General features: G+C 66.4%; 3 protein-coding genes across 5 annotated transcripts; all 3 read right to left on the reverse strand.

Annotated features, from left to right (window-relative positions):
* Positions 1-9: 9 nt before the first annotated feature.
* LOC128796180 (cytoplasmic phosphatidylinositol transfer protein 1-like) lies at positions 10-6,393 on the reverse strand. The gene is given in 11 exon segments (XM_053957597.1): positions 10-899; positions 2,037-2,100; positions 2,175-2,330; positions 2,426-2,521; positions 2,613-2,684; positions 3,082-3,089; positions 3,256-3,344; positions 4,961-5,109; positions 6,124-6,205; positions 6,207-6,283; positions 6,286-6,393. Coding segments are annotated over 11 exon segments (1,152 nt in total). The 5' UTR covers positions 6,379-6,393; the 3' UTR covers positions 10-633.
* Positions 6,394-9,321: 2,928 nt separating this feature from the next.
* On the reverse strand, positions 9,322-11,112 carry LOC128796166 (myeloid-associated differentiation marker homolog). Its single transcript, XM_053957579.1, is given in 3 exon segments — positions 9,322-10,557; positions 10,559-10,726; positions 10,728-11,112. Coding segments are annotated over 3 exon segments (1,209 nt in total). The 5' UTR covers positions 10,797-11,112; the 3' UTR covers positions 9,322-9,585.
* A 98-nt stretch (positions 11,113-11,210) lies between these two features.
* SEPTIN12 (septin 12) lies at positions 11,211-22,544 on the reverse strand. 3 transcript variants are annotated; one of them, XM_053957563.1, is made up of 11 exons: positions 22,423-22,544; positions 19,072-20,106; positions 13,981-14,196; positions 13,327-13,455; positions 13,082-13,163; positions 12,848-12,985; positions 12,316-12,433; positions 12,141-12,236; positions 11,927-12,023; positions 11,663-11,714; positions 11,211-11,559 (listed from the first exon to the last, which is right to left on the reverse strand). In XM_053957563.1, exons 1-11 carry the CDS (start codon positions 22,523-22,525, stop codon positions 11,415-11,417), a joined length of 2,211 nt encoding a protein of 736 aa, XP_053813538.1. In that variant the 5' UTR covers positions 22,526-22,544; the 3' UTR covers positions 11,211-11,414. The 3 variants fall into 3 exon arrangements, with proteins under 3 accessions (XP_053813538.1, XP_053813540.1, XP_053813539.1); XM_053957565.1 differs by lacking the exons at positions 19,072-20,106; positions 22,423-22,544 and adding an exon at positions 17,206-17,394; XM_053957564.1 differs by lacking the exons at positions 19,072-20,106; positions 22,423-22,544 and adding an exon at positions 14,873-15,018.
* Between the last annotated feature and the right edge of the window lie 2,610 nt (positions 22,545-25,154).

Below are 25,154 nucleotides of genomic sequence, written 5' to 3' on the forward strand. Positions count from 1 at the left end.
GCAACCAGCTGCCGTGTCTCGAGCTTTATTTCCAAAAAGGCCTTTGTTTTCCTAAAGAAAACGAGGGGCTGAGCCCACCCCAGCCCCCCTTGATCAGCCACGGCCTCTGGAGGGACAGCGAAGGGGACCCTGACTGCAGGACCAGCTGTGCACAGGGCTGTGCAGCCCCTTGGGGTCCGGTGGGGAGCCTCAGCCCAGCGCTTGGCTGTCACTGTCACCCTCACTGTGCCCCCACGCTGGTGCCTACCCTGCAGGGCACTGCTCCAACCTGGCACCGGCCACCAGCCCGGCCACGGCAAGTGGGCGCCAGCTGATGCCTCCCCACTGCTCGCCAGCCTCGGTGGCCTTTGCAGACACTGGGGCGGGTGGAGTCGAGGGAAGCAGCTCCTGAGGCATTGCCTGATGCTGCTGGGGGCCCACGCTGGCCTGGCGTCCCCTCCTGGTGCAGCCAGCATGGCAGTGGTGGCACTGACCCGTGTGGGCACCCACGGTGGCTCAGGGGGGCCAGCACACCCCAGGGCTGCCAGCGCCCTGACAGCGTGTCCGGGTCCCTCTCTGGGCTCTGCGCCTGTTGGTGGGGCCGGGGTGGGTGGCAGAGCTGGCACAGTCCAGCACGGAGTGGCACTGCTGGCATCACTCGGCGCCAGCGCGTTCCCGCAGGGCGGGCAGCGTCAGGGTCTCTGGCGCCGACTTCTTCCGCGGGCGAGTCTTGGGGGGAGCCAGGAACTCGGGGGCCTCGTCGCTGAGGGGGGTGGAAGGGGCGCTGGCAGGGGCTGAGTGAGTGGCTGTGGGCTGCCCCACCTCGCTGACCGAGATGGCCGGTGCCACCAGGCCGATGAGCTCGTTGGTGGCCTCCTGCGTCTCCTGCTCGTAGCGCCGCACCTCCTCCATCGTCATCCCTGCCGAGCACAGCCGGGCTTGGGGCCGCTCGGCACAGCCGCGTCCGGCACCCCCTCATCCCAGGCAGCCTGCGCCCCGCGCCCCGGATCCCCACCAAGCTGGGGGACAGGAAGGGGACAGGGACTGGGGAAAGGGGGATGGGCAGGAAAGGGGATGCTGGGCATCACAGCCAGCTCCCCAACTCCAGCACCAGCCCAGCCAACAGAGGGGAAGGGATGGACAGGCAACGCAGGCAGCGCAGGCAGGGGAAACGCAGGGAGGGCAGCTGGGAGGGGGGACACTCCGCCGCGGGGTGCAGGGGGGGCACAAGCCCCCCTGCCTGCACCCACCCCCTGGCAGCAAGGCGGGGTCCAGAGTGTCCATCCCTGGCAGGCAGAGGGGCTTTAGGGCTGCTGGCTCCCCAGCTTTTGATTTGTGGCCACTTGCATCTGAGTCTCGAAGGCCCGGACCTCCTCCAGGGACATGTCTGGAAGGCAGAGAGCCGCTCGCCGGGATGGCCTGGTGCTCACCGCCAGCTGTCACCAAACCCGGGGCTCCCATCCCTGTGCCCGCACGTGGCAGTCACCTGCAGCGCGTGTCCCTGCCAGAACGGGGGTGCAGGCAGCACAGGCAGGGTGCTGGGACTCCTCTGGCCATTCTCCCCGAGGGGAGCATGCAGCGTGCAGGGGTGCAGGCAGGGGTGAGCTAGAAGCGCAGACAGGGCAGGCAGCACAGGCAGTGCAGGCAATGCAGGCAGAGCAGGGAGTGCCAGCAGTGCAGACAGTGCAGGCAATGCAGGCAGAGCAGGGAGTGCCAGCAGTGCAGACAGTGCAGGCAATGCAGGCAGAGCAGGGAGTGCAAGTAGTACAGGCAGTGCAGGCAGAGCAGGGAGTGCCAGCAGTGCAGACAGTGCAGGCAGAGCAGGCAGTGCAGGGAGTGCAAGCAGTACAGGCAGTGCAGGCAGAGCAGGGAGTGCCAGCAGTGCAGACAGTGCAGGCAGAGCAGGCACTGCAGGCACTGCAGGCAGCAGCACAGGCAGAGGAAGAGCAGGAGCTGTGGTGGGGTCAGTGGCATCAGCAGTCTGACCTGCAGCCCCTCCCTCCATGGGCACCCTGTGCCCCCCTCCCCACTGTGCTGGGGTGACCCCACGGACTCACCGCACCACTCGTCCACCCAGGCAAAAGCCTGACGGTGTCCGATCAGCAGGATGTCCCGGATCACCTGCAACACCATGGGGGTCAGCACCCTGTCACTGTCCCCCCAGTGCCTCCCAACCCCCCTTGGGCCCACCTCACCTTGTGCACAAACTGCTCCACCCGCGTCTGCAGCCCCCACACCTCGAACTTGACGCTCACCAGTTTGTAGGAGCACATGATGGGCTTGGTGTGCTGGCGCCAGCCCTCCCGCAGCGGCCCCCGGCCCGTCTTGGCCGAGCTGAAGAAACGGGGGTCCTGGGGGGATGGGAAACATCAGGGTCAGTGTCCCCCCTTGGGACAGGAGACAAGGGGGTGGCTCCAGGGAACGCCCTTATCCTCAGCCCTGGTACCTCCAGGCTGCGGTAGTAGCGCTCAGGGATCTCATCGAAGGCAATGTCCAGGAAAGACACCTCGTGGTCACCCAGGATTTTGTCACTGTGGAAGATCTGGGGAGAGGAGGGGAGGGAGGGTGAGTGACATGGACCACAAGTCATGAGGTGACGAGTTTGCCAGTTCTCAGCTGCAGTGCACACTCACGTTCTCGCTGTCCCCGCAGTTGTCCTCGTACTTGGTCTCAATGTAGATGGAGAACTTGGGCAGGAAGGAGCACTGCAGGGAGTGGCTGTCAGCTGCTCCCCGAGGGACACCACTCCCAGGGATGCCCACCTGAGGGACACCCCACCCCGAGGGACACTCCAGCCCCAACGATGCCCATCCCCTAAAGATGTGCAGTCCAGGGACACTGATCCTGAGGAACGCCCATCCAAAGGACACCCAGCCCTGAGGGAAATCCACCTCCAAGGATGATCATCCTCAAGGAACATCCAGCCACAAGGACACCCTCTCCAGGGGAATCCCATCCCCAAGGAAATCTGAGCCCCAAGGGACACCCACCCTGAAGGATGCCCAGCCCTAAGGACACCCACCCCCAAAAATGCCCCCTCAGCGCCCCCATCCCAGCCACCTGCTGGGGGAAGGGACAGGTCATCCCATGCCACCTCCTTACCGTGTACTCTGCAGGGACACCGTGGCACAGCAGCATCACAGGGTGGTGTCAGCGGGTGGTATCACAGGGGAGAGAGGGAGCAGTGAGACCAGGGGCAGCTCCTGCAGCCCCTCCAGCACTGGGCAGGGACAGGGTGCCCAGGGGTGCCCATCCCACGCCTTGCCCGGGGCTCACCCGTGATGGTGTAGGGGTAGTAGTTCCAGGCCTTCTCGGTGATGTAGAAGATGCGGGGGGTCACTGCCCGTGCCCAGCTTGGCAGTTTGCTGTGGGCACCGTGTCAGGGGACCCCCTCAGGACAGGACATGGCTGGTGCCACCCAGCCCTGCACTGCCAAACACAGCCTGGCTCTGGAACCTCCATTCCCACCCCAGGAACCCCACCTGCTACCTGGCACCTTCACCTCCACCCCAGGATACCCCCAGGGACCCTCACCTGCACCTCAGGACCTTCATCTGCATCCCAGCACCTCTCCCAGGAGCCACTGCCACCTCCCCAGCACCTACATCTGTATTACAACACTATCATGTGCACCTCAGGACACCCCCAGGGACCCCTGTCACCTCCCCAGGACCCTCACCCCTGCCCCAGCTCCTCACCATTCACCCTCACCTCCACTCCAGGATGCCTCCAGGGACCCTCACCTGCACCTCAGAACATCCCCAAGGAGCCCTGTTACCTCCCCAGGACCTTCATTTACAGCCCTGGATCATCACCTGCGCCTTACAACACCCTCAGGGACTCCTGTCGCCTCCCCAGCATCCCAGCATTCCCCCACCAGAGACCCCTGCCACCTCCCCAGCACCTTCATCTGTACACCAGGACCCCCCAGGGATCTGTGCCAACTCCTCATCTCCACCCCAGTGCCCCCATCATCTCCTCAGGTTCCCCACCTCCTCCCCAGACACCCTGACCCCCTCCCCAAGAAACACCCACCCTCCATCCTGGACCCTCACCCCTTCCCCAGGACCCCTCCACCTCCCCAGGGCCAAGCCCCCCGGGTGCTCCTGTCCCCTCCCAGCACCCCGGCAGGATCGGGCCCCCTGGGGAGTCGGGAGGTGGGTTTTGATTAATTTTCAGGCGTTATAAATAAATTTCAGGCGAGAGGGAATCGTGAGTGCTGCAGCTAAAAATAACCTGTCTCACACCAGCAGCTCCTGGTGGGGAGCAGCCCCGTGTCCGCAGGCAGCTGAGGGGACACGGGGACAGTGGAGCTGGGGGCCAGCCACTGCCCCACGGTGACACCCCAGGGCCAGGGCATTGCCAAGCCCCCATCAGGCACCCAGCAGCACCCAGGGGTGGGTGCCCACCAGAGAGGGGTGGGTGCACCCCTGCAAGGTGGGTGCATGTCCTGGGGTGGGTGCACCCCATGAGAAGAGGGCAGCCCCCCAGAGAGGGGGTGAACCCCTAGGATGGGTACACCCTGGGACATAGCTCCCAAGGATGGGTGCAGCCTCTGAAGACAAGTGCACCCCAGGAGATGGGTGCAGTCCCCCAAGATCAGAGCACCCCAGGAGCTGGATACACCCTGAGAGATAAGGGCAGCTCCCAAAATTGGATGCACACCCCAAAGATGGGTGCACCCCCGGACTTGGGGACCCCACTGGGAGACACACACACAGCCCTTGAAGATGGGTGGGTGCCCGGGAGATGGATGCAGCCCCCCAAGATCAGTGCACCCCAGGAGATGGGGGCACCCCTGGGAAATGACGGAGGGAGCCCAGGAAATAATGGGGGTAACCCTGGGAATCAGCCACTCTGCAGCGTGTCCAGGACCCAGGAAGAAGCTTTCCCAGGAATTTTGGAGGAAGAGCTGGGGCCACCCCGCTGCCTGCCCGCGCCCCCCACGACAGTGCCCCCCCAGCAGCCATCACAGGCTCACCTGGAGAGGTGGACACGCTTCTCAGTGAACTGGCCGGGGCCGTGGACGGGGTCCTCGTGGGGCTCGTTCTTCACCACCTCCACGCCCTCGCCCTTCTCGCTCTCCTGGTGGCTGTGCTTGCTGATGGTGTAGAGCTGCCCCACGCGGTACTGCAAGCACAGAGCCCGCCCTCAGTGCCACCGGCCCCGGTGACCGCCCGGCACAGCCTGGGGGCTGAGCCACGCTGCCGAGAGGGGAAACTGAGGCACGGGGCAAGGGGTGGCAGACCCTGAGCCGTGCAGCAGGCAGGGGGTTCCTGGGGCACCCTGTGTGACCTCCCGTGTCCCTGGGCTGTCCCAGCTCCCAGGCAAGGGCTGGATCCTGCTCTCCCTGTGCTCTCCCACTGCCTTGAAGAATGCCTGGAGGTTTTCTACTCAGCAAACTACCTGGGAGCCAGGGAAAAATGTGTATCTATATGATGTATGTGGATGTGTCTGTGTCAGTATTTAACCGTAAGGGTGTAGATGTGTATTTGGTGATGCAGCTGTGCAATTAGGGTTTGACTGTTCTGCTGAAGATCCCATTCACCACCGCAATCACCAGCAGGATTTTACCATCCCACTCTGCCTAAATTAAAACCTTCCCCATGTGCCTTCAAGGAGGGATGGCGCTGCCCAAGGTGGGCACCACTGTAGGTCCCCGCTCCCCAAAACGTAGGCACCAGGTGCTCAAGCGAGACCTTTGCCCAGGGATGCTGCCAGCTGTCAGCGCCGTTTGCCGACAGCATTCAGGCTCCCTGCCGGGGCAGGGATGGAGTTTATGGTCCCTGTCGTGCCACGGGAATCCAAACCCCAGTGCCCTTCGCCTGCTGGCCCATCCCCTGGTCCTGCCGTGCCCCGGTGCTGCCATCGGGCTCTGTGCCCCGAGGTCGCCGTGCCCAGGGTGGGGATGTCCCCCCACCCGCACCCCAAGGTGCGGCTCGGCCCTGGCACGGAACAGCCCTAGCCCATCCCCATCCCTGCCACAAGCCGTGCCACGAGGAGACATCAAAGGGGTCCCTGTGTCCCTCCCAGGGCAGGAACCGATCCCCTGGGGCTGCTCTGGGTATGAGACCCGCACCCACACCCCACCACCGCTGTGTCCGTCCCCGCTCCCGCCCGGCGCGGCCCCGCTGACCCGCTCACCTCCTCGGTGGTGAGCGGCATGCAGATGCGGTACTCCTTGACGAGCATGGTGACACTTCGGGCAGGGTGACACGGGCAGGGTGGGCAGGACGGGGGTCAGGCGGAGGCGTCGGCGCTGCCGGGGACACGGCTCATGCTGGGGGGCCGCGGGCAGCGGAGCGGGGGGAACGCGCCGCTGCCTCCCACGCTCCCGTCCCAGCACCCCACGCTCGAGGCAGCCGCCCCGCTCGCGGTGACTTCACGAGCCGTTGCCATGGCAGTGGCGTGAGGTCACCCGTGCGAGGAGCAGCCTGGGTGTACCCAGCTGGGGACACCCCGGCACCCCAAAACCCTCCCGGCGTTAATCCCTTCCCTGCCAGGCAGACAAACGCGTCCCTGCGCAGCTGGCTTGGAGCACACGTGTCCCCCCCAAAATAGGGTGCCGTCCCTTCGGGGTGCCACATCCCCCCCCAGCTGTGGTGGCCAGTGCAGCAAGAGGGTTGCAGGGACATGAGGATGGGGTCAGACTTGCCCGATGCTCCTGAGAACCCACCTCTGGGCACCACACTCTCCTGTCCTGAGGGGTGCTCCCGGGAGCAGAGGATCATGTCCCTGATGTAGGACATCCCTTGCCCGGGCAGGAGTTGGATCCCCTTCCCCGAGGCTTCCCCCAGCCCCTGTCCCAGCTAGCACCCACCCTGGGGCTGCCCCCCAGTACCCACCACACCCATGGCACTGTCAGGCTTCCCCCAGCCCCTGTCCCAGCCAGCACCCACCCTGGGGCTGCCCCCCAGTACCCACCACACCCATGGCACTGCCAGGCTGTCACACTCCCAGGGCTGGGGATGCTCAGAGTGAGTATCAGGACAGCTCAGGGGGCTCCTGGATGTGCCCCCCAGCCCCACAGAGAAGAGAGGGGACTTGAGCCCTCCTGAAAGTCACCCCGGATGGGGGTTAGGCCTTGGAAGGGCAGATGGGGCTCAGGGCTCACATGGGATTTTGTCTGGAGGCAGCTCGTCCAGCTGGGGACACAGGAACATCCTTGGGGGTACAGGGTCATAGCAGGACACAAAGGCATCTTTGGGGGCACCGGGGGACACAGGAGTGTCCCTGGGGCCACAAAGCCATTTGAGGCTACAGGGGCATCCCTGGGGGACACAGGGACACCCTGCTGACAGGGCAGAGGGCTGGGTGCTGGTTCCAGGTGCAGGAAACCCGATGCCGGGGCAGAGGCAGCCCCGACAAAAGGGAGGGGACGCGCCGGGAACCCACCGGAGCGCTGCAGGGCACGGCATTCCCCTCCCCATCCCGGCGGCTCAGACCGGCCCCCGCCGGGTGGAAAAGGAGGAGCCCCCCGGCCGGGCTCAGCCGCCCCTTCCCCACCGCTGTCCGCGGCCGCATCCCCCCCGGGTCGGGCCCCGCCGCCCCCCGCTGCCCGCACTCACCGGCCCGCGGCGGTGCCCGCTCCCACCGCCGCCGCCGCCGCCGCCGTGCCCCGGCCGTCCCGGGCCGTGCGCAGGAGCGAGCCGCCCCCCGCACCGCCTCCCGCGCCGCGGCACACCGACCCCTAGGGGGAGGAATGCACCGGCACCGCACCGGCACCGCACCGGCACCGCACCGCACCGGCACCGCACCGCACCGGCACCGCACCGGCAACGGCACCGCACCGCAGTGACAGCGACACCGGCACCACGGCACCGTGGCACGGCACCGAGAGACCCTCCAGCATCAGGGCTCCTCTGGCACGGCGCAGACTGGCACCGGGGCACCCCTGGCACGGCACAGACCAGGGCGCCAGGGCTTCCCGCACCCACCAGGGCTCAGGTCCTCCCAGCGACACCCAGCACCGCCCTGTGCCCCAGCTGGGAGATGCCCCTATGGGGCTCCTGGGATGTGCCCCCCCGGGAACCCCCAAAGCTCCTCCAGCCACTCACCTGCACCCCTCTGCCAGCCTGGCCCCTGTCCCCCCAGCCTCACCACACCCCACGTGCTGGCACTGCCCACGTGCCACCCACAGCCACACGTTACCAGCACAGCTCATCACCAGTGACACCGCTGTCACTCCCTGTGCCTCCCGTCCTCCTTCCTCTGCTCATTTCCATCGTCCTGGGCATTGCTGTACTGGGCTGTGCCTCACCACTGTCATTTTCCTGTTATTTCCTCCTAAAACTCTGCCATGCCCTCCAGCCCCTCTGCCTGGGGTGCAGGGGAGTGCCCCATCAGTGCTGGCGTGATGGCCACCATGGGGACAGGGATCGGGCAAAGGGGACGCCCCCCAGGCCATCCTGTGGTGTTGACATCACTGGCACTGCTGGGACCCAGCACTGCAGTGGCCCTGGCACTGGCCATAGAAGTCCCACCTGCCCAGGCACTGGGGCACCTGTGGGCTCTTTTGTGATTGCCAGTCTGTGCCACCTCCTCGTGGTGGGAACCCCACTTTGTGTCACCCTGTGAGCCCCAGGGCAGTGTGATGGGCCCAGACATGGCCCTGGCAGCCCCAAGGCAGCAGGGATGGCCCCAGGCTGTGGCCAGGACAAGCAGTGGCAGAAGGAGCAGCATGGGGACAGTGGCCCCAAAACCTGCCAGGGTGCCCCACGGGCACCCGTCCCACATCCGGGAGCGCGGTGCCAGGAGCTCTGCCCGCAGGCACACCTTCCCTGTCTGCCCTGCACTGCTGCCTTCTTTCCACATACCAGCCTTTGGTGTCACTGTCCCCCCGTGGTGTGTGTCAGTGCCCCCAGCTGTGGTGGCACTGGGTGGCAGCCACCCCCCCTCCCCATTTTCCTCCAGGGAGGGGACACCACAGCAGCCCCCAAAGGAGGACTCCAGCCTACGTGGCTGGAACCAAACCCAGCAGGGCTCCCACTGGGGTGACTGTGGTGGTGACAAGGACCTGGCCATGCTGGTGACAAGTACCTGGTGGGCTCTCAGCCCCCCCAACAGCTGCATTCCTCCTGAACCTGTTTGGCAGGGCCCTGTCCAGGTGCCAAGAAAAAGGCATCCGGGTTGGGCTTTTCCTGGTCATGCCCTGCTTCACTCCAGTGCCGAGTCAACAAGGAGTAGGAAGGATTTTCTGGAGCCTGGTGCCCCCACAGTGCTGCTGGTGCCCCTCAAAGTCACCCACAGCTCCCAGCGCCAATGGTGCCCACCAGTTTCTTATCCCTCAGCAGGGATCCTGCAGAAGGTTGGGAAGGGGAAGAAAGAGGAGGCAGAAACAAGTGAAAAATGACCCAATTTAATCCCAAAGCCCCCTCAAGCTCCGGGGTTTCGGGAGCCCCTCATGGGTCCTCCAGCCCTCCTGTCTGTGCAGCCCGTGGGGCCCCGGGCTGAGCGCACCCCTGGGAGCACCCCCTGGTTCCCTGCTCCAGCACGGGGACAAGGAGCTCTCCGAGGCATCCGGCCTCTTCCTCAGCTCCGCTGGCAGCCCCACACCGCCACCGGCGCCCAGCCGTGCCCCACCGCCCCGAGCCCCGCCCCGAGCCCTTAGGGAGGTGCCCTGAAAAAGACCATCCTGGTGGAGTAAACCAGGTCCACCAAGTAGGCGATGAGGTTGAAGATGGTGAGGAAGGTGACCCCCAGGTTCTTGTTCCACCAGCAGTTCGCGTCGCAGGAATCGGGGCGGCTCCGTCCCTGGAAGCTGTAGAGAGGCCACAGGATGGTGGCAGTGAGGTACATCAGCAATGCCAGGAAGTTGTACCCCACCAGCACCTTCTCCAGCGGGCAGGGAATGTAGGTGAGGCAGCGGCCGATGGTGAAGATGATGATGAGGAGGGTGAAGATGAAGCAGATGGAGTAGACAGCCACGCACCACATCAGGCCAGGTTCCCTACTGTATTCTCTATTGTCCAGCAAGGAGAAGATCAGGCAAGCAACATAGGCTTCAAAGACCTTGAGGAGCCCGGGCACGGTGGAGAGGAAGCTGCTGATGTCCCCGGGCTTGGCGCGGGTCAGTGACACCTCGACGGCGTAGGCGAGGAAGCAGAGGCACGAGGCGGTGGTGGCCACGGCCTGCCGGGCACACTGGCTGCTGCTGCAGGGGCTGCTGATGAGGGTGGCAGGGAAGACCACCGAGGAGGTGAAGACCATCAGAGTGGCCAGCATGGAGAAAGCCGAGGTGAAGTCATCCCAGGAGAGCGGCAGCAGGGGGTAGAGCTCCAGCAGCTCCAGCAGCAGCACCAGCAGCGTCACGGCGAAGCAGAAGCACCAGGTGAACATGCACCACGTCCCATAGGGACCCCCAAAGTGCCCGGTGGAGGCCACCAAGCTGAAGGCGAGGCAGGACAGCACGACGGCGAGGAGCCGGGCGATGCCCACCCAGGAGGTCAGGGCACGGAGGTTCACCGTGGCCATGGTCCGGCTGCTCTCTGCCCACGCCGCGCTGGGCAGTGGGTGCTGCCCGCAGCCGCTCTTATCCGGCTGCTGGGGAACAGGGGAGGGGCCCAGGGCAGGGAGCCGCCAGCCCCTCCCGAGCCGCCTGTGCCAAGGACCCCCGGCTCTGCTGCCGCTGCCACCACGCCGGGTGGCTGCTGGTGGCGGCCACGGCGTGGGGTGGATCATTAACGCGGGGCTGGGCAAAGGGCGGTGACGCCGAGCCCGGCGGTGGGGCCGGGGCGGGCAGGAAGCCACCATGTGGCACCGTCTTGGCAGTGAGCCCCAGCCCTGCCTACGGCAGGAGGTACAAAAGGGCTTTTCATGCACCCCTAGAGTACCGGGGGGGGCACCCTGACACCTTGACAGGTACCAGGGCTTAGTACAGTGGGGCAGCACCCACTGGGTCCCCCTGAGGGGTTTAGGGGCTGCACCCAGTAGGGTGCCCCTGGCAGGAGGGTGCCACAGCTGGGTGTAGCCCCTTCACACCCTTGCAGGCAACACCTCCGCACCCCTCCCGGCACCTCCACCACCTGATAAGTAGCTCAAAGTCCAGCTGTGCCAGCTGCCTCACTGGGCAGGGGGGGTGAGGTGGCCATGGGGAGGGCATCTGCACCCTGGTCACACCCCACAGGCAGCACCTCCACTTCCCCAGCGTGCCTGGGAGGCCAGAGCAGCCAGAGTAGCACAGGAGGAGGGTGGCACGTCAAAAGTTGGGAGTCCAGCAGGAGGGTGAAGGCTGAAGGCTCTGGATTAACCTTTAATGTCACACAGGGTCCGGGGGTCTGTGCCCATGGCAGAGCTTGGGGATGAGGGACCCATGTCAGGGCAGCTGGGCACTCTTGGGAGGGTTCACCCCAGGCAGATTCCTGGCACAGCCATGGTGGGCAGGGGTGGGCACTGCCATGGGGTCCAGTGGTGATCTGGGGGGGGCACAAGGTGGCTCAGAGGTGGCTGCTGGCCTCGCCCTTGCCGGGCAGCCCATTGAGGGGGCTCAGCCCCGGCCGGTTGCTCTCGTTCAGCCGCTGCACACGGTAACTCTCGTAGTGGACGTTGTGGGTGATGTCCTTCAGGTCCTGCAGGTGTGACCTGCCCGGGGTGGCAGGGGGAGGAAGAGCATCATGGCACTGTTCCCCCCATCCTGCTGTCACCCCGTGGGGTTCCAGCACTCCCTACCCTGTCCCCCGCTCACCGGATCAGCAGGTCCCGCAGGAGGGGGAACTCGCAGTGTGCTGGGTTCTCCACTGCAAGGCAAGGCAGAGGGGCAGGGTTGGCAGGAGGGCTCGGTGCCTCTGGGATGCCCGGGCAGAGCATCCCGGCACGCTCTGGGTACCACCAGAGCACAGCACAGCTCCACGCCACCTGCCGTGGCTCGGCACCCACCCAGGCAAGGACACACCCGGGGGTGCTGCTCCCTGCACCTGTGGGGGCTGGGGGTGTGAGGGGCTCTGCTCACCTTCAATGATGCCCCACTTGGTCTTGCGGCCCAGCACCCGCTTGCCGTTCACCTGGTGCTCCTGGTCCGCCCCCACCACAGCAAAAGGAATCTTCTCCTGCCAACAGAGGCTGTGCTCGCCCCGGGTGCTGCTCCCCTGGGCTCCCCAGCGTCCCTGTCTCCCACCCTGCTCCCCAGGGGCTGGGCCCCTGCTTCCCAGCATCCCGGCACTCACACGAATCCTGTCGTTCAGTGCCCTGTCTTCGGGGTCCTGGTCGAAATCCTCCTGCGGGTACACACTGATGGCGTGGGTCTTCAGGTCCTCCTGGATCTGCGGGACAGAGGGCTTGAGCCGGGGCTGTGGTGGGGACACGGGGCAGCCTGGGAAACCCTCAGGGACCTGTCCTCACCCGCTGCTTGAATTCTGCCCGTTCCTCCAGGGTGAGTGTGTCAGCTTTGGCGATCACCGGCACCACGTTGACGATCTTGCTGAGCCGCCGCATGAACTCCAGGTCCAGCGGGCGCAGCCTGACAAGGGCCACCGTCACTCCAGGGTGTCCCCACCTCTGCCACTGGGGGGTGACCCCACCACTACCACCCCAGGGTCACTCTGAGGTGACCCCAGCACCATCACCCTGAGGGATCTTCCTCACTACCACCCCAGGTTGATACCCTATCTCTGTCACCCTGAGGTGACCCCACTATCATCATCCCAGGGTGACAGAACCACCCCACAGTGACCACCCCGCCACTGTCACCATGGGGTCACACTACCACTCCAGAGTCACCCTGAGGGGTCTCCACCACCATCATCTCAGGGTGACCCCACCATTAGCACCTCAGATTCCACCACCATCACCTCAGGGTGACCCCACCACCACCATCCCAGGGTGGCAAAACCACGCCATGGTGACCCTATGGGTGCTGTGAGTGGGGACTCACCAGTGACCTGTTGGGGGGACAAAGTAGACGCATCCATGGACCCGGGTGTCCGGGATCTTCCTCTTGCGGGTGATGAGGATCTCCTCCCGCAGGTATCTCTCGTACTGCTCGTTGATGTATTTGATGATGGGGTCCCAGCTGAGGATAAGGAATTGAGGGACAGCACCTGAGCTCAACCCCTACCCCAAAAGTGCCACCCACCGACCTGGGCTCCTGCTCCCCATTGTGTCCTACCAGTTCTCATTGTTGATCTGGTCCCCAAACCCTGGCGTGTCAGTCACCGTCAGCTTCATCTTCACCCCCTTCTCCTCGATGACTGTGGGGCAGAGAGGTGGGTTGGGGGGAAGAAACATTGGGAAAAAACAGGGCACCAGGCGTGGGGGATGTTTTGAGGCTGTGAACGCAGCTTCAGGCCCCCAGCCCAGTCCCCTGCTTCTCCCAAGGGCTGGTGGGACACGACCCCGTGGTGGCGACCTTACCGTGGGTGATGGACTGCAGTTGCACTGTTTTGGGAATGCGTTCCTCCTGGCCGGGCTGTGAGGATTTGCGGCTCACCTTGGACTTGAAAAGGGTGTTCACCATCGTGGACTTCCCCAGCCCGCTCTGCCCTGAGGGGACACAGGCAGCTCTGGTTTGTCCCTCAAGGCAATAACTCCTTGGTATCCACTTGGGAGCATCCCAGAGGTTGGGATAGCTCTGGTTTATCCCCAGATAAATTTCTTCCCCAAGGCAATAACCCCTTGGTATCCACTTGGGAGCATCCCAGAGGTTGGGATAGTCCATTTTATCCCAGGACCAAATTTGTTCCCCAAGGTCATAACCCCTGGTACACATCTGGGAGCAACCCAGATTGGGCTAGTCTGGTTTATCTTCCAAACAAATTTATTCCCCAAGGTGACAGCCCCTCAACATCCATTCGGGAGCATCTCAGAGGCTGGGATGAGCTCACCTATCAGCATTACTATGCTATGTGGTATGGGATATTAGTACTTCTCAACTGTTTGTTACTTAAATCAGTTAAAATAACTTAAATTTCCTTAAAATTCCTTAAAATCATTATTTCCCCTGGCATGGTGGAATCGGAGCCAGTATTCCCACCCCACCCAGGAGCAAACCCCACGCCCAGGGCTCACCCACAACCATGATGTTGAACTCAAAGCCTGTCTTCATGGTTTTGATTTTCATCTGGTCGAGCACAGCTTCGATTCCCACGTATCCAAAGAGCTGGCAGCCCACGGGGCCGGGTGCCATGGAGAGGGGCACCGCCCCCTCCTTCTCCTCCTCCTCCTCCTCTTCCTCCGGCACGGCCGGCGGCTCCATGCTGCGCTCCTCGGGCTCCAGGCTGCTCCCTGCACCGCGGGGTGGGCAAAGGCGGTGAGCCTGGACCCCTGGGTACCCACCCCTCGGTGCCCACCCCTGCGCCGGCAGCGTTGCCCCAGCAGCGGCCGTGCCGGCGGACACGCAGCCCCGGCACATTCCTGGGAGCCGGTGAGGCTCGGCATGGCAACAGGGGCACGCCACCCCCCGCCCCTGCCGCGCCGAAGGGTCCGAGAAGGTGCCAGGGGCATCTTTGGGATGGTCGTGCCACCGGACCCCACGATGCCACCGGTTGCCCTGCGATCATCGGGCACCGCCACGGCCAGCACCTTTTGCCCAGCCCACGCGGTCACCCGCGCCCGGCGGCGCCGCTCCGGCCCCGGCACACTCGGGGGACTCCGGCCCCGGGGCAGGACGTGCCCCGGCGTTGTGCCACCCCACAGCGCACCCACACTGTACCCAGGCACTGGGCACTGCTGGGCGGGGGGCACCGGGGGTGTCGGGGGTGCGGCGCAATCACCGGCACAACCCCGAGCCCCAAGGGACACGTGGGGTTCGCCGGGGGGACGGTGCCCGGAGCGTGCCCCACACCGGGGGCCACCGGAGCCCCGTGCCCGCCCCAGCCCTTTGTGCGGCAGCCCCAAATCCCTTTCTTCCTTCTCCTCCTCCTCCTCCTGCTTCCCAGCACGGCCATTGTTCGGGTCCTACCTCGGCGCCGCGCTGCCCTCGCTCAGCGCCCCGCTACGGCCGGGGGGGTCCCCGGGGCGCCATCCGCATCCCCATCCCCGGTGGCGCCGCAGCCCGGCCCCTTCCCTCCGCCAGCTCCCGGCTGGCACCAACCCGGCTCCGCCGAGGCTGCGGCTCCCACGCATGACCAGCATGGCAATACCCGCCCCCCGCAGCCCCCTCCCCACCACAGCCAGGCCCCTGCGCCCAGTTTGCCGATGGACTGGTGGGTGGGGAGAGCTGTGCCAACCTGGCTGTGCCCACCCGGCTGTGCCCACCCAGCACATGGCACTGCTCGGCTTTCCAGCCGGGCCGGCACGGATGGGGACCCCTCCCATGGCAGAGAACACCCCCACACCTCACTTTGTCCCCCATCACCCCCTTGAGTGGCTGCCGTGGCACTGAATGCGAGTGGGTGTTTGGCCGTGGGTACGATCCCCACTGGCACCCACGGGCACCGGGGACCACCGGGCACTGTGCCCCCCACCCTCCCCAGCAGCACCTGTGCCCAGCCCCGGCATGGCGGGGTAGGACAAGGGGTGGTGGCGCTGCCACCCGCCCCACTGCCGCAGTGCCCCACGGCGCTTGCGTCCCCCCACGCCGCAGCCTCCCCCGTATGTGCCAGCCGGCGCTTGGCACCGGCGAGGCTGGAGCGGCAGCTTGCGATGGCCCAGGCTGTGAGGGACCTGCTGAGACCGTGTCCGTGTGCCACGCAGCCAGGGGACAAGGGGCATGTGGGTAGGGGCTAGCCTGAGCCAGCCCGGGGTGCCAGGAGATGATGGAGCTGAACACCCCCATTGCCATGGCAACGGCATCCCGGCGTGGGAGCCACCCAGCACCCTGTGCCCACTGGGTGCCAGAGTGATGGCAGGCTTGGGGACAGCAGTGTCGCATGTCCCAGCTGCCCCTGCGCCCCCTGGGTTGGGATGTTCCTCGGAAGTGGTGAAACAGCCGCGGATTTCCTGGTGGCAGTGGTGACACCCGGCTGGGGGGGCTGGGGGAGGGCAGGATGCTCACTCCGGCGGGGATCCACCCACCCGGCACCGTCCTTGCCAACAGGGTGTTCCACAGGCTGGCAGCGACGTGGGGTGGGAGGTTCCCATCAGGGAGAGGACCCCGACAATTACTGCAGCACTTCTCCCTGGGAGACATCGGCCCCCGTGCCCCCAGCCTGGCCCCCCTTCCCAGTCCCTGCCAGCCTCGGCAGTTGCCGGGACAGATCCAGAACCAAGTGGTGCAGCCGCTGAAGCCATCCAGAGTGGCTGGGCACTGCAGGCAGGGAGCAGGTGGGATATCCAGGGTGGCTGGGCACTGCAGGCAGGGAGCAGGTGGGATATCCAGGGTGGCTGGAGGCAGGGAGCAGGTGGGATTTGGTGCTTGCACCCCCCAGCTCCCTGAAGCGGTCCACAGGGTGCAGCCCCCACAGACGGGCTCAGCCACTGCCCTGTGCCCTGTCAGGGGCAACACCAAGGAGACACCCACAGCCAGAGGGCACGTCCAGGGTGACACTGGGTGCTGCACCCACCACTGCCTCCCCACGGGTCCAGAGCGCCCCGTGTCCCTGCCCTCACTGCCAAAAAGCCCCGCTGGTAATGGCCAGCAGCTGGGTGGCCACGTGGAAGCTCTCTGGCATCCCCACGGAGCTCCGGGGCAAATGGCTCCTGCAGCCAGACCTGTTCCAGGACTAATCACGGATGCTCTTATTTTCCAGACAGGGACAAGTAATCCCGGGTCCGTGGTCTCCTCCATGGATTTAATTACCAATGCAGGGTTAATTGGCCAGTTCCCTGGGAAGCCTGTAATAAAGCTTCAAGGGTGGAGGGTGCTGGGAGAGGATGAACTGGGACAGGAGCTCCCTGTCCAGCTGCTCACCACTGCTCCAAACCGAGCAGCCAGGCACGGGATGGGGAGAGCCTGGCTCTGGGCCCAGCACAAGGGAGCTGACCCTTCTGGCAAAGGGATGGAGGTTTTGGGGATGCACCCACTGCCCCGGTCACACCATAGCTCTACCTTCCCAGCTGATCTGACCCAGAAACACCAGTGCCTCTCCCAGTGCCAAACACGACCTAAGGGGACAGTGGTGACAGTCCCCGTCTGCAGGCAGACTCGGAGCCAGCCTGTCCGTCTGGCTGTGGGAGCCACGGGACGGGGCTCGGTGTGGCTGGGGACCGTCGGTGAGCAGAAGCAGAAGTGAACCATCGAGCGAAACCCTGTGCCTGCAGTGCTGCTGGGGACAGGGGACAAGTCACCCAGCCCCGGTGGCAGCACCCTCTGCCCGCACGCCGCCCTGCCCGCTGCCACCATGCCATCCCTACCTGGGCGAGCCGGCCGGAGCCGGGGCTGCTGCCGCCGAGAGCTGGTCACCGGGGCCAAATGGCTCCTGGGGTGCAAGGCAGAGGGCGGCTGCTGCCCACGGCTCCTCCTCCGCTCCTCCTCCTCCTTGCCCCGGGCCCTGCGTGGGCGACCCGGCGTGGAAGTGAAATGCGGCGGCCGGCGGCTCTCTCGGAGCTTCCTCCTGCGGGGTGTGGGACCCACCGCGCCACGGTGCCCCGAGGCCACCCACGGGTGTCAGCGGCTGGGGGCCGGGGTGGCCTCCCGGGAAAGGAAACAGCACGTTCCCACCTCTTCCTGGCAGAGAAACTGCCGTGCCCGAGCAGTGTCTGCCAGCCCCCTGCCAGTCCCGGGCCATCTGCAGGGCAGCCGGTGCCACCCGCTGCCCGCTGGCTCCTGCGCCACCCCCAGCCTGGGCACACCGCGCTCGGCTGCCGGCCACCAACACGGCTCTGTCCTGAGCACTGTCCCCTCATCACCCCGGCTCCATCCCGAGCTCCGTGTCTCCATTTCCCTGTCACCCCAGCTTGCTCTTGAGCACAGTGCCCCTGTCACAGCCCTGAGTACAGTCCCTTGTCTTCCTGTGACCCTGGTTTGGCCCCAAGCACCGTGTCCCCATGACCCCAGCTCTGCTCTGAGCACAACTGCATCACTGCAGCTTGGTCCTGAGCACCGTGTCCCTGTGACAGCCCTGAGCACTGTCCCTTGTCTTCCCGTGACCCCAGCTTGGCCCCAGGTACCGGTGTCCCCATGTCCCTGTCACCTTGGCGCCGCCCCAGCTGCTGTCCCTTTGTGTCCCCATCACTCCTGACTCAGCCCTGAACGCCACATCCTTGTTCCCATCACCTGTCTCAGCCCTGAGCACTGTCCCTCAGTGTCCCCATCATTTCGCTCAGCCTCGGGCTCTGTTCCCCCGTGTCCCCAGGACCCCGGCCGTCCCCAGCGCCATCCCTGGCCCGGGGAGCCGCGGGCAGCGGGGCAGCCGGGCTGGCTGGGCAGCACGGCCACGGGCATTGCTGGGGGATGATTCACCGCGGCCCGGAGCAGATGTATGGATGCCTTCGCCGCGTCAGTACTTAGGGCCCGGCCACGGCGGCTCCGCGACAGCCCAGCGAGACGGGCAAAGAGCCCCAAGCACCCAACCAGGGAGCAGCGGCGGTGGCGGCCGTCTCCCGGCCACCCCGGCGCCCTCCGGCCCTCCTGGAGCAGCCGCAGGGAAGGGGGACACTTGGCTACCCCCTCCCCTTGCCTGGGGACGGGCACGGGCTTGGCAGCGCCCACCCCGGCACGGCGGGAGCCGAGGGCACAGCCGCGCCGGGGAGCCGGGCACCGCTCCCCGCGGCACTGGGCGCACGCCGAGCACGCCCCGGCGCACCTTGGCCCCCCGCCACCTCCCGCGCCCCACGGGGAGGGAGGAACAGGATCCAGCCCCGTGCCAAGCGAGGAGGGATGAGAGGGGAAGAAAGCGCTGGACGCGGGACAAGATCGCGGCGATAGGCGGCACGCGCGGGGCCCGGCGCGATGGGGCACATGTGTCCCGACCTGTCTCCCCGCGCCGGGAAAAGCAATCAGCGCCAGGGCGGTGCGGGCGGCTCGCCAGGCACCGCGGGGACGGGCGGGCCGGGAGCGCTGCCAGCTCCGCGCTCGGCTCCGCGCCTTCGGCCCCCCCACAGCCAGCGCGCCCCGCGGGCCCCGGCACGGGGGAGCGGCGAGCTGGCGGGGCGCCTGTCCCCGAAGTCGCTGTCATTCCATGCTCTTCCCGGCATCGGCTCATGCGGCGTTTTGGCAGCGCCGCGCCCGCCGAGGGGGGGCCCGACGGAGAGAGGGACGGGGACAAGAACAAGTCCTACCGTGCTCCGGCGTCACCGCTGCCCCGCTGCCGTCCGCAGCCTCGCCGGGAGCCGCTGCCACCACGCAGGGTCCCCGCGGTGCCATCATCCCCGCGCTGGGGGGGATCCCCCCGGCTCCGCCGGGCGCTGCCGGGGTGCCAAGGGCCGGCACCAGCACCAGCCCCCCGAGGAAGGCGGGCTGGGAGCTCACTTGCACCGTCTGCGGCTGCGACACCAGCCTGAAGGTGGCGGCCTGGGGGGCTGGCAGTGGTGGCAGCCCCTCGGCCCTCCCCTCAGCCGGGGCTGCCTCCCCCTGTCCCCAGGGCTGAGCAGGGGGCCGGCGGGACGGGATGGGGCTGGCGCTGAGGGCGACCCTCCGCTGCGGCCGGGACGCCGTGCGGTGAGCCGTGTCCCACCCCCCCGGCCCCTCGGGGAGCGCGGGCAGCCCCGGGGCTGTCTCTGTGCCATCGTATGGGGGCAGGCAGGAGGAGGAGGATGAGCAGGAAGGCTGGTGGGTGCGAGGCTGGGCTGCAGAGCTCTGGGTGCCCCACGGCGTCCCCAGGCCCGGTTCCTCGGCGATGTGCAGGTCCAGCGCTGGCAGAGAGCCGTGGCTGGCGGCGGCCCCGCGGAGGGGATGATCCAGCTCCACCGGGAAGACGCTGCCGTGGGACGGGACCTTCTTCAAGCCGGGGCTGGCGGCCGGGGAGCTGCCCGGTGGCTGGGGGGGCCCGGTGCCCGCGGGGCTCTCCAGGCTGGAGGACGAGCTGCGCTGGCTCTCCCCATCGCTGCCCGGCCCCGTGGCCAAGGCCTGGCGGGTCTGGAAGGAGGCGGCGCGGGCGATGCCGGTGCCGGCGGCGCCGTTGGCTCGGCCGGTGGCCAGGCCGGTGCCGAGCCGGGTCCGCAGCACGGGACTGGGTGCCGGGCTGGGGCCGGTGCCGCTGCCCAGGCGGGGCGGGTGGCCCGGCTGCAGTGGCTGGTGGCTGTCGCCGGTGCCTGAGGACAGCAAGGAGCCGGGTGCCTCGTCCCCATCTTCTGCCTCAAATGACTTCTTGAGCGCTGGGGAAAGAGAGAGAGATGGCACCAGAGTGGTCCCCGATGGCACTTGTCCCCTCCCCAGCCCCATGTATGTCCCCTCATCACCCAGAGGTGCCCCCTAATTTATGGGCCCGTCCCAGCGAGGACCCCGGCCCGGCGCCAGCTCCTCCCCAGCCCTGCGGCGCTGTCCCCGAGGGTTTTATCATTGTTCCCCGGTTGATCTGGCCGGTGCCACCGGCTCCCCTCGCAGCACACTGCCCGCTTTATTCCCCCTGAAAGGGATCCGGCCGAGTAATCGGATCCCCGCCTGACCCTCTCCCCCTGCATCCATCCGGGCAGCCGGGAAGGATTCCTGCCCTTTCCTGGGCCTTAACCCTGGAGCCCACTGACGGCAGGGGGGCCAGCACCATCGCCACGCTCGGGGACTGTCACACCCCGTTCTGGTGGCTGCTGCTGTGCCTCCCACGCGGCTTCACAGCGGCCACGAGCCCACGGCACAGCCCTGGGTGCCAACGTGTCCCCACACGGGCCCCTTGGCTCCCCTGGGGTACCGCAGTGCTGAGCCCGGTGCAAAGCTCCTGCTGGATCCCCCTCCGGGCGCCCGGCACAGGATGTGGGACCGACCCCATGGGGGTGACCCTCGTGAAGTCCCCACGGTGCAGCCGCCCCCTCCTTCCTCCCAGCCCCGCAGGAGGCTGCCCAGGAGCTGCTGCCCGCGCTGCTCCGCACGGTGCCGGCAGCCGGGTCCCGGGGGGAGCGCGGGGGGCCCAGGTTCCCCCCGGAGCCTCCCCCGCCCTCGCTGCCAAGCGCCGAGCGGCTGCTTCCCCCCGGGGGCTCCGTGGGGGCGGCCCACGCTGCGCCCCTGCATCCTCTCCGTGTCAGCGCGTGTGCCAGCCTGTCCCGGCACCCCACCCGCTGGCACCAGCCCGCCCTCACCCTCCTCTTCCTCAGCCGCGGTGCCGGGGACAGCGGGGTGCTGACGGTCCGTCCCTGTCCCCTCCCCTGGTGCCCCCGTGCCCGGGGCAGGGCAGGGGTCAGAGGCCGGGGTGTGGCGCTGCCGATCACAGCTCTCCCCAGGGCAGGTAATTCCGCGGCCGCTCCAGCCCTGCCCCACCGGCCGGGCTGCCGGGGGCCACGGGGTCATGGGGCTGGCGACCCCCTCCCCACATCCATGTCTCTGCTTTGTTACCGCCCAAAATGCCTCCTTTTACCCCAAACCTGCCTCTGGCCCCTGACCCAGCCTCATCCAGACTCCAGATGGTGTCCGGAGTGATGGGCAGGGGGGAGCAACGAGGGGATGGTGGGGGTGGCAGAGGGCGAAGGGGGAGTGGCAGGAGATGAAGGGAGAGACGTTAAGATGGGGTGGCAGGAGTTTTGGAGGGGTGGCAGGAGGTTTAGAAGGGTGGCAGGGTGCTCGGGGGATGGTGGGAGGTAAAGGAGTGGTGGCAGGAGGTTCAGCGGGGGCTTGGGGGGGATGGGGGGTTTGGCGGGGACTGAGGGGTGTCAGCCGGCAGCGGCGGGGTTAAGGTGCCCGGGGTAGGTGCACACATTCCTCCCCGGCGAGGGCAGCAGCAGCCCCGGGGTCGGGTTTCGCCTCCCGCCCCCGGCCCGGCCCCGGCCCCCCCCCCCGCAGCCCCCGGCCCGCGGGTAGAGCGCGCACACGCGGGGAGCGCGCACGGGGTCACCGTGAGCTCGGGGGGGATCCCACACCTTCCCCCGCTCCCTCCAGCCTCGGTCGCCCCCCTTGCCCACCCCACAACCGCGCCCCCCGAGAGTACCCCTGCATCCCCCGGGCTGGGGGGCAGAGCAGCCCCCCACGATGCCCAGTCCTGGGGGTCACCCCGTGTCCCCACGATGCGCAGCCCCCCCGGATGTGCAGCCCCCCGGGGCATCATCCCCCCGCTCCCAATACCCAGCCCCCGGAGGGCAGCGCAGCCCCCTACGACGCCGAGACCTCGGGGAGCCCCCAGGCCCCCCAGGATGCCCAGCACAGCATTCCCCCCCCCCCCAATCGCAGCCCCCTGTGGGGAGCGCAGCCCCCACCATGCTCAGCCCACCCCAAGATCCCCAGCCCAGCAGCCGCAAAACCCCCGGACCGAAATACAGTGCCCGGTGCTCCCCCCGTGGGGACACCCCAGCCCCCACAAAAAGCCCAGCCAGCAGCATCGCCCCCAAAATCAGCCTCCGGGCGGGGGGAGTGCAGCCCCCCACGATGCTCAGCCCTTGGGGGGCACCCCGCCCCCCAAGACACCCAGGCAGCAGCGTTCCCCCCGCGGGGACATCCCCCGTTCCTCCCACGGCACCCAGCCCCGGGGGGGCCCGCGGCCCCGGCCGCACCTTCGAAGTCGGAGAGGATCCCGTCCAGGTGGTCCTTGACCGAGAGCCGGGCCATGGCGGGGCGGGGGGGGCCGGGGCTGCCGCCCACCCGGGACCCCCGCATGCGGAGGGGGCAGCGCAGCCGAGCCCACCGAGCCCCGGGATGGGACGGGCCGGCGCCGGCGGCCCTCGGCGGGAGGAGAAGGAGGAGGGGACCGGCCGGGGGAGGGGAGGGGAAAGGGAGGGGAGGGGGAGGTCCTGCCTGCGCCCCCGCCCCGGCCCGAGACCCCCCCTCCTCCCCCGGGCCGGCCCCCGCAGCTCCGCCGGCCCCGCCGCGCCCGCCTCATCCCGGAGCACTGGGATGCTGCAGCCCCCGGCTGGGGGTCCCGGGCAGGCTGGGGGTCCCGGAGAGAGTCGGGGGGAGTTTCTGGCCAGGCTAGAGGGCTCCCAGGAAGGCTGGGGGGTCCCGGCGGGCTGGAGGATACCCGGCAGGGCTGGAGGTCCCGGAGAAGAGGGGAGGGAGCCCGGCCAGGCTGGAGGTCCCAGGCAGGCTGGGGTGCCCTGCCAGGCTCCAGCGGCAGGGGATTTCAAGCGGCCTGTGCTCCCCAGGTTCTGCATCACCCAGGAATTTCCAGCTTGGACCAAGAGGAGGAAAATGGTCTGGAAGAGGCAGGACTGCTGTCGCTGTCTCCCGTCTGGGTGTGGGGTCTTTGCTGGGGTGTCACCACCCTCCGGTGTGTCGCTGCCAGGGGCTGGGTCCCATGCTGGAGCGCCTGGAGCGTCCCTGGGGACTGCGCTCCCCGCGGGCATCCCGGTGCTCTGCCCACGGCGAGTCCCGCAGGGTGGCACTGGCAGCGCCCCGGGGGCAGGGTTGCACTGGGGCTGCCCCCCCCAAGCCCAGGGCTGGGGCCCTCCTCTCCCCCAGGCCGGCTGCCAAGGGTTAACTCCATCCCAGCCCCGGCCCGGGGTCGGCAGCAGATGGGGAAGGGGAAGGAGCTGGAAATCCTTCTGCACACAGAGCAATCCCTTCTCCTCCTGCAGCAGAGCCCCGCGTGGGCTGGAGCACAATCCTGCCACGCCTGGGGCACAGGGACACGGCCATGGAGCCCCACTGGATCCAGCCCTGCTCTGGAGACACAGCACAGGGACCAGGGCACGTGGCACATGATGGTGGTGGCCTTGGTCGTGGCCAGGCTTTGGGGGTGTTCAGAAGTGCCACTGGCCCATAGAACCACAGGATTGTTGTGGCTGGAAAAGTCCTGAGATCACCAAGTCCAAGTGTCCCCCAGCACTGCCAAGGCCACCACTGAAACATGTCCTCAAGTGCCACATCCAAGTCTTTAAACCCCTCCAAGGGTGGGGACCCCACCACTGCCCTGGGCAGCTGTGCCAGTGCCTGACCACCCTTTCTGTGAAGGAATTTCCTCAATATCCAACCTAAACCTCCCCTGGCACAGCTGGGGCCATTTCCCCTTGTCCTGTGTCTGTTCCCTGGGAGCAGAGCCCGACCCCCCTGGCTGTCCCCTCCTGTCAGGAGCTGTGCAGAGCCACAAGGTCCCCCCTGAGCCTCCTTTTCTCCAGGCTGAGCCCCTTCCCAGCTCCCTCAGCCCCTCCTGGTGCTCCAGCCCCTTCCCAGCTCTGTTCCCTTCCCTGGACACGCTCCAGTCCCTCCATGTCCTTCCTGTCATGAGTGGCCCAGACCTGGCCCCAGGACAGGAGGTTTGTCACCGTGCTCAGCCCCTGGAGCTGGGTGGAAGGGCCGGAGCTGGGCTGGGCTGGGGCACCAGAGACCTTCAGAGCTTTAGGACTTTTCTGGAGCTGTTTTGAAAAGGCTGGAGAGGTTTTAAGCCATTCAGAGCCCTGAATGGTGCAGAAGAGCTAGAGTGCTGTGGAGCAGCTCTGATTATTTTTTTATGAGTTTCTGAGAAGCTTTGGAGCTGTTTTAGGGTTGCCTGTGCCCCTCTGATGTCATTCAGAGGGGGTTTAGGGTAATTGCAAATTGTTTGAGTTTAGAGATGTTATTAAAAATTTTAACCCTTTTGAGAGGCACATGAAGAAGGTCCAGAGGGAGTTCAGAGGGGTCCAGAGGGGGTTTCAAGGGCTTTTTGGAGGCTCTTGGGGCACTCGAGGAGTTTCACAGCTGCACAGAGGAGGCTTGGAGAGCTTCAGAGCTGCCAGGAGACCTCTTCTCTGATCCGTTTTGAGCTATTTAGAGGAGTTTTAGAAGAGTTTAGAGGGCTTCAAGTGCTACTTCGAGGCAGTTTTGAGCATCTTGGTGCCTTTCAGGGCTGGTTGGAGGAGCACGAGAGCTGTTTGAGCAGTTCAAGTGCTTCAGTAATGGCCAGAGCTCTGTCCTTCCAGAGCCTGAGCTGCTCAAAGGAGATTTACAGCTCCTTGAAGCAACCCAGCACCACAGAAACACCCCCAGAGCTATTTATTTACCCCATTTCTAGAGCAGCTTCGACATGTTGGAGGTTGAGATTTCAGAGGAATTTTTACAAGGAAGTTTTAGAGGTGTTTAGGGAAATCTTTGGTGCACTCTAGAGCTGCTTGGAGGGTGTAGAGCAGTTGGGAATGCTACAGAAGTGATTTACAGATGCTCAGGGATGCTTTGGAGGTGCTCAGAGATGTTGTAGGGCAGCTCAGGGATGGTTTAGAGCAGCTCAGGGATGTTTTAGGCAGATCAGGGGTGGTTTAGGGCAGCTCCAGGATGTTTCAGAGGTGCTCAGGGATACTTAGGACAGCTCAGGGAC

This window comes from Vidua chalybeata, chromosome 16 (assembly GCF_026979565.1).
Source record: "Vidua chalybeata isolate OUT-0048 chromosome 16, bVidCha1 merged haplotype, whole genome shotgun sequence".
Taxonomy (NCBI): Eukaryota; Metazoa; Chordata; class Aves; order Passeriformes; family Viduidae; genus Vidua; species Vidua chalybeata.